At 34.7% G+C, this 8,494-nt stretch overlaps 1 protein-coding gene across 1 annotated transcript; it reads left to right on the top strand.

Moving 5' to 3' along the window:
• Nucleotides 1-7,168: 7,168 nt before the first annotated feature.
• On the top strand, nt 7,169-8,091 carry LOC122299558 (blue copper protein 1b-like). Its single transcript, XM_043109931.1, has 2 exons — nt 7,169-7,414; nt 7,552-8,091. The coding sequence occupies exons 1-2, from the start codon at nt 7,234-7,236 to the stop codon at nt 7,806-7,808; spliced, it is 438 nt and encodes a 145-aa protein (XP_042965865.1). The 5' UTR covers nt 7,169-7,233; the 3' UTR covers nt 7,809-8,091.
• Nucleotides 8,092-8,494: the final 403 nt, after the last annotated feature.

The following is an 8,494-nucleotide window of genomic DNA, read 5'->3' as shown; positions in this document are numbered from 1 at the left end:
TACTCATAGGTAAACTACAAACTAATGCAGCCTCTTCTTCATTCAAAATACCCTTTATCATATCTTCCTTCCATGTCTTTGAACCCTCTTCAATAAATTTTGAAACTTTTGCATCTGCTTCAAGAAGAGTTCTAGGAGTTTGAACCCGCATAGTGGATAATTTTGGTATCCATTTATCCCCCCATATATTAATCTGCCTTCCATTCCCAACTCTCCACACCAACCCTTCTTTTAATAACTCCAATGAACCCCATAGACTCCTCCACATAACAGAAGGTCTGTGCCCCAATTTTGAATCCAAAATTGTTAAGTGCCTGAAGTACTTATCTTTTAAAACCATAGCAGCCATAGATTGAGGTTTAGTCAGTACTCTCCAACATTGTTTTGCCAATAAAGCCATGTTAAAGCTTTCAATCTCTCTAAACCCCAAACCACCACCACTCTTAGCTGTCCCCAATTTAGCCCAACTCTTCCAATGGATTTTCTGATCATCTTTCTTGAAACCCCACCAGAATTTTGCCATCTGAGCCACTATCTCTTTACATAAATTCTTTGGGAGCTTAAAAACAGACATATAGTAGGTAGGTATAGCTTGTATAACAGCTTTCAACAACACCTCCTTACCTGAAGGTGATAAGAACTGATTTTTCCAGTTACTAATCTTCTTCCATACTCTGTCCTTTATTACTCTAAATATAACACATACATTTATAACATATTATGAGCTTCAAAACGAGAATTGAGCCAATTTTATATGAGTTTTACTCATGTAATATACGAACCTATATTAATTTTTGTGAACATCTTATTTATTAAATAAACCAAATTATAACTAAATCTACATTAGCCAAACTTGAACTATTCACAAGCTGTTCAATTTATTTGCAACCTGAAACATGATGTTTGAATTTTTGCCTGTGGGGAATGTGGAGCCCAATATTAAATGCAATGGGTCTAAATCTTGTATTTATATCTCCATGAGTCATTGAACTAATTTCAGTAAAAGAATTGTGGACTATAGGTTACCGACAAATAATTTTCAAGAAACCAATATATTGTCAAATACATCAATGAAAGCCCAATTTTACGAACAAGGTTCATAGAATCTCTCACTTCCTTGGCAATCACATCTCTTGTAAAATCCTAGAACCCCACGAGCATACTTTCCATCCTATAACGACTTCCAGCTCGACATGAGAAGATCTAGAAGCTCCTACTTTCATTTGTAACTAATTCTACGTCGGTTACTTTATCACCGCCTTGCCATCAATGTATATAAAAGTGTACAATTAATTCACTGAGAGGATTGTTATAGTCATAAAAATATTATACAAAAATAATCTTACTACAAGAAAAATAGACAATTGTGATCAATTTATAGCAACGAAAAGAGTATTAGCAACTAAAATTGTCCCTTTTTCTTGTGGTGTCTTACAAATTGACATAGGTTCATGTGATTCGTTAGATCTACTTTTTAATAAAAATAACTTTACATTCTAACAAAATCACATCAGTTTATAGAATTACTTTTATGTAATTTATTTGTAGCTAAAGTATTTCTCATTCATTAATAACACACAAAATCATTTACTCTTAATTAATGTTTATCATGTTATCAGAGTAAAATCTTTGATGATTCTCAAAATCCTTATTATCTCCATCATGAAAAAAATCTTGACTCCTTGTGTCTCAATCAGCCCTAACAACCAATAACAAGTTCAGCTTCAATGATAGTACTTATGTAGAACCCTTTGATGTGAATGCTCGTCTGTTTACTGCTTGGCAACGATGCAATACTCTGGTTCTATCATGGTGGTTGAACGATGTATCTAAAGAAATTGCTACTAGTCTTCTTTACTTGAATTCTGATGAAGAAGTATGGACTAATTTTAGAGAACGCTCTATGCAAAGTAACAGACCAAGAAGTTGATCACTTCATTATCTCAACATCAAATGGATTTTAGCGCTTATTTTACAAAACTCGAGGGTCTTTGGGATGATTTAGTGAACCATAAACTGATATCAGACTGTACTTGTGCTTTGAAAATTTTAAAACGCCAGTGGGATGAAACAAAAATCTCACTTCGTGGGGAGGACCCGTGGTGCATCAAAGAAACGTAACAAGAAAATATAATGGACCCAACAGCCCGAAAGGGTTTAGTAGACCATATAACTAGCGGACCAAAGTCCTTACAACAACTACTAACGAGACCTAACAATAATAAAAGATAACTGAGGCCCAAAGGCCCATGGTGCAGCCCATGAAGTAGCCCAGCCCCAGGTCCATGTACTTCAAGCTCCCTACCTTAATCCTGCTAAGTCCCAATCCCCTTTTGCCTCTTACCTTTGAAGTCGCCGCCGTCAGTGGCCCAGTGTGTAACTAAAATTTTTTCTTGATTCTCAATAGCAAGAACATGTGATGCAATTCTTGATGGGTTCAATGAAAGTTTTTCGCAAGTTTGAGACCAAATCTTACTTTTTGATCCACTACCTCGCATCAATATGTCTTCTCCCTTGTACTTCAAGAAGAAAGACAAAAGGAGAGTTATTCTAATGGATCATTGACTCTTTTGGTAAAGTAGTTCCTGGCAATTTTGGTGGTAGAAAGAATTTTTTACACTAGAGAAGCCGTCCTGTTGCACACATGGTGGTCTTCAAGGTCTTATTGTAGACAAATGCTACAATTTCATAAATATCCTCCTAGTTTTCGGTTCATTCTTATAAACGGAGTTTTCACTTTGAATGTGAATCACGCCTTTGGTTTACTTGACCAAACCCCTGAATCCAAGACTATATACCTAAGTTTGATACTCCTCACCTTCCAATGACCTCATAACAGTGCCAGAAATTACTTTCCTTCTTGAATATTACTACTGCACTTGAACTTTAGTCCTCTACTAATCAAGTAGGTATACTGCCTACACACACAGAGGACCACCTCTCCACTTCCAGCTCAGGTAATCTTTACAAACCTCTTTTCAATTGTTCAATTTTCTTTTATAATTTAGTACTTCAAAATTCATGTAACCAACAAATTTGACCATTCTTGGTTAATTGACACCAGTGCAACGGATCATATGGTTGGTTGGTTTGTTTGTTTTTTAAAATCTCGTTTTACTTTTTCTCCTATAAATGTTAAATATCCTCACTGGCATGAGACTGTGGCAGCTGAAATTAAGACTCTAGAGGAAAGTCACACTTGGTCTGTCATGACTTACCCCACAATAAAATTCCTATAGGGTGCAAGTGGGTTTATAAGGTCAAATACAAATCAGATGGTAACTTCAAGAGCTACAAGGCTTGATTAGTTGCAAAATGATACACCCAAAATGATGGCATTGGCTATTCCAAGACCTTTTCCCTTATATCTAAAATGGAGACAATCTGGATATTGCTTTCATTAGCTGCAATTCATAATTTGTATTTACATGAACTAGATGTAAACAACACTTTCTTACATGGTGATCTTCATAAGGAAGTCTATTTGACTTGACATCCTAGTTTTTCTTCAAAAATTGATTCTCGGGTTTGCAAGTTGCAAGTAATTGTATGGCCTCATGCAAGCTTCTAGACAATGGATCTCTAAGTTTCCAAACCGCCTTACCTTCACATGGGTTTACCATTCATCCAATCAAGGGCAGACTATTATATGTTTATTAAGCACACTAATACACATTTTATGGCTCTCTTGGTCTGTATCAGTGAAATAAATGTAGCAAGTAACAATGATATTGTTGTACACAAATTCACTTCTTTTTTGAATACTCATTTCAAGTTAAAGAATCTTTATACTTTCAATATTTTCTTGAACATGAAGTTGTTAAAATTTCAAAAGGCATCTTTATGTCAACGAAGAAATACTCTTGAAATACTTTCAAATTCTTTTTTCCTTGAATCCAAGCCAGCTAAGTTTTCCATGAATCAAAACTTGAACTCAGTCGTACTGAAGGAGAATTGTTAACTTATTCAAGTGCTTATAGAAGGTTGATAGGTCATTTATTATATCTTACCATTACAAGACAAGATTTTAGTTGGTCAGTTCAGATCTTATGTTAGTCCATTCATTAGCCCCGACAACCACATCTAGATACTGCCAACAGAGTTGTGAGATATCTCAAATTAACACCAAGCCAAGTCATTTTCTTTCCTTCATTTTTCAACACAAATCTTAGACTTTTTTGTGATTATGATTGAGCTGGATGCCCTGATACAAGGAGTCTATTACGAGTTTATGTGTTTTCCTTGGAGATTCACTAGTTTCTTCGAAATAAAAAAAAAAAAAAAGCACTGTATCTTGCTCCATCCTAGAAGTTGTGTACATATCCATGGCAGCAACTACCTATAAGATTTCTTGGATTCTTCACTTGCTCACCAATCTTCATATTCCCCATCCACAAGCTGCTCTAGTTTTTTGTGATAGTCAAGCAGCTATCCATATAGTTGCTAGTCCTGTCTAATATCATAAACATACTAAGCATATAGAAGTAGATTGTCTTATTGTTAGAGAGAAAATTCAAGCAGGCATCATTCACACCCTGCATGTCAAATCTCACCATAAACTTGCTAAAATTCTTACTAAGCCCCTTGGTTGTGTTCCTTTTACTACTCTTTCATCTAAGATTGGAGCTCACAATTTACACACTCCATCTTGATCAAGCCAGTTACTTAACTACCGCCTTACTGTCATTGTAAACGCACAAACTCTCTCTCTCTCTCTCTCTCTCTCTCTCTCTCTCTCTCTCAAATAGTTTTTAACACGTCCGTTGCGCCATCACCGCATCATTGTAGAGTGGACGTTGTTAACAAGTTGTCCTCACCGATTCTCATTCATTGCATAGATTTATAAACACACTCCCATTACTGTGCAACCACCATCATTGCCCATGCGTTGCGCCCTAAGTTTCCTCCTCCACATGGATTTCCTGTAGCACTAGTTGGGCACTAATGGATACCAAAATTAAGACAGGAGTGATGAGGCCTAGTTTGACTCAAACTTTAATTTAAAAATAAATTTATATTATATATTCTCATCACACAATAAATGATATTTGCGCTCAATGGGCCTACGAATTAGCTCTGAGATAAAGTATATAAAGCCCAAAATGAGTCCTTTAAAAATGTTGTGGGGGTTGAGAAAAACCTAGAAATCGGGATGAAGTGGGCATGGAGTTTAATTTAAATAATCCTTTGCACTGCGCAATGAACTCGTATTAAGGCAATTTCGACATGTGCCAAAAATTTTAGAAATAATTCTAAATAAAAATTCAGGGTGTCGTGTAGTTTTTTTAAAAAGAAGGCCATTCTTTTTCTACTCACTCGCAAACAGAAAATAATTGATATCTATTCTCCAAGTTGAAGAGTAATATGTAGAAGTAATTGTTTGATTCTTCAGTAAAATTAACTAAAAAAATCACAATAGAAATTCAATTTCTCTTAAAGGGTATTTCTTTAGCCCTTCTTTGATTATTAAGGTTAGGGAATCATAGGCTTTTCCTCTTTTGAGGATGTACTATAATATAAAAATATATTATATCAAGTCAATAGAATGTTGCATTCTTTTGCCCCACAACTTTTAGTTCTAGATTTTGATAGCGATAACCACATCAATTCGAAAGAAGAAAAAAAGGTTTTGTGTTGTAATTGAAGGTATGCATTGCAGCTTATATTTTGAATTGGCTAGACAACCCATCCCATGCAGCACTCATGACAAAGTAGGATACAGTACTTTGAAGGATATTGAAAGTAAAAATAAGTAGAATTTTTTTCAAATCAAGCTCGACCATGCAACGGCAGAATATGAGAAATATTAGGATACAAGAGGTAATTAATAAGGACGTGCTACGTATGTATGTGCATCATCTCTTGGTTTTCTGCTTCCATTTCTTTTCTTTTCTTTTCTCTTTTTTTTTTTTTTGGATTTTTTTTTAGCTCCAACAATGCTGGGAATTGTGGATTAGAAACCATGTTTCTCATGCTGTGAATTTGAGTGCATCTTCGATCAAGTTAATTATAGTGTAAAATCACATTTTAAACCATGAAATGAGAGGCTGACACGGATCATTTCTCCAAATATATATAAAGAAAAATTATAAAACTCAAACTTCGTAATTATTATTTCAAAAAGAAAAAATCACATTTTGAAAAGATAGAAAGAAACGTACAAAAATATATATACCACATACCCCAATTTTCTCGAGAATGTGGGTTTGGTAATGTTAGGAAAAAGAAGGAATTACAGTTCAACAATCAAATTAATTCTTTATCTGCTAAAAAAGAAGTCCGAGCAAGAAATTAAATTTAAGAGCCTTGACTTTCAACATCTTGGATTTCGACCCAACAAAGAGGATGGCCGCCGAATAAATAGAAAACAAAGCATGATTGGAACCATTAGTTCAATAGAAATATTATAAGTCAAATTAGATATTGATTATTCATGTTCAACGTTCCATGTGGTATGGGTTTGGTTATTATTAACTTTGCTTCTAGTTTATTTATTTTTATAATGAGAAATGGTATCTATAGTTATAGAATGTGTAAATACGGTACACTTATTTTGAAAAAAAAAAAAAAAGTAAATATGAGACATACATGAAAAAATTAATTTTTTAATAATAAACCATACTCTTTTTAAAAAATAATACGCTATATTTTCATAACTCCTACCTATATCTAACATTACCCTTTTATAATTTAATTTGTTTCTTTGAGCCATGACATGCATTCACTCGTGTAAAGGAGAAGAAAACGAGCCTTGTCATTCTAAAACCCAACTTGCATGGCTTCCCCATACGCTTGGGCAGATTTTCAGGCCTAAAGAAGATTTGGGCCGTTGCAGAAAAAGGGTTGCAAACTCGGCCTAAAAGCATAGTACTACCCGTATTAGTGTGGACACAAGAGATGCCGTTGGTTGACCGTTGAAATCGTTGTGTTAGAAGGTTGCTTCTAGATCGACCACGCTGACAAAAATGTCTTGTTTTTGGATGACCTTACTGCCTCACTAATCATAACCATGAGCATCATTTTCTACTCCTAATGGAAACTTACCAGAATTATGAATACTAAAACTGATGTGATTGTCAACCCCTTTGAATTTAGTTATAGGCCCTACACTTTTTGGTTTGAAACATTTTGCCTTTGTTTTCCTATATAAACCCATTTTACCAGACATTTCATTCCATTCCACCTTCGTTTTCTTTCAAGCTAAGGCCACATATTGGAGGATTCTATACAAGAATGAAGATGGCTTTTACTTTTGGTGCACGAGGATTCATTCTACTTGTAATTGCAGTCTCTTTCTTGGTAGTTGGTGAGGCTAGAACCATTGTTGTCGGAGGCTCAGAAGGCTGGCGTCTTGGCTTCAACTACACAGATTGGGCTCTCAAAACAAGTCCTTTCTACTTGCATGATAAATTAGGTGAGTAATATTGGCCATTACTTTGATATATATGGCCTTAAATTGGCAATTAATATCACTTAAACTATTGAATTTAGCCATGAAATTTAGTTCAAGTTCTAACAATCTTACCTTTTTTTTTTTTTTTTTGGCACTAGTATTCAAATATGCACCCCCAAGCGACAACTCTGTTGCTCCAAATGTTTACCTACTACCAAACCTATTGAGCTATATGGCATGTAACTTCAGCAGTGCAAAGCTGCTGGCAACCGAAACACAAGGAAGTGGTGGAGGTTTTCAGTTTGTGCTGAACAGCTGGAGGCCTGCATACTTTGCTTCTACCATGGAGGATGGCAAGCACTGCAGTGAGGGGCAGATGAAGTTCTTTGCTATTCCATGGCCACTTCCGAATTAGTTATTGATGACCTTAATGATGCTGGAGGGCTTGAAAAAGACGTAGGCAGTGCTTCTTGTTTTCTGTTCATCTAATTTTAGTTGTAGGGTATAAAAACAATCAATCATGCAGATCATCTGCATGATTAATGCATATCTATAAAAGGGTTTGTTCCCAATTACTTTGTTTGGTTTAAGTTTCGTATGCTTTATGGCTTTTAGGGAAACAAGTGTGGGAGGAATATTTGTGTTTGTTCTTGATATATCTGCATGAATTAAATAAAACAGCCTTTTCTTTTAAACTATCATGCTTTCTTATATCCTTCTTTGCTGAAACTATGTGCTGTTCTCCATTGAAATGTAAAGGTACGGTGTAATTGCAAAAAGGTCATAAAAGTCGTATGGTAGCCCTTTTATATATGTCGCCGTTCTATATTGTGGCCCATCTCCAAACTTTATTCACGAAACTAGAAGCCCACTATCGTTGAAATGATGCACGCAAAGTTTTTTATAACTTGGTTTTAAATGGGTATTTATTTTATAATAATTTTTCTTATCATCTCTACATATAAATGATAAGTATAATAAATTAATTAATTTAATAAGAATAAAATAAAATAATAAAAAATAATTTTAAAATTTATAAAGTGTGTAATATGAGGTAATGAGTAGTATCCTTTAAAGGTAACGTTATACTCACTAGCAAAA

The sequence above is a fragment of the Carya illinoinensis genome, chromosome 16 (genome assembly GCF_018687715.1).
Source record: "Carya illinoinensis cultivar Pawnee chromosome 16, C.illinoinensisPawnee_v1, whole genome shotgun sequence".
NCBI lineage: Eukaryota > Viridiplantae > Streptophyta > Magnoliopsida > Fagales > Juglandaceae > Carya > Carya illinoinensis.
Note: the sequence above shows the minus strand (reverse complement) of the source record. Positions and strands in the feature narration are given on the sequence as shown.

Coding starts and splice junctions, on each gene's coding strand:
- LOC122299558 (XM_043109931.1), top strand. CDS start 7,234: ATGAAGATGGCTTTTACTTTTGGTGCACGAGGATTCATTCTACTTGTA. Junction 7,415..7,551: donor CTACTTGCATGATAAATTAG/GTGAGTAATATT, acceptor TTTTGGCACTAG/TATTCAAATATGCACCCCCA.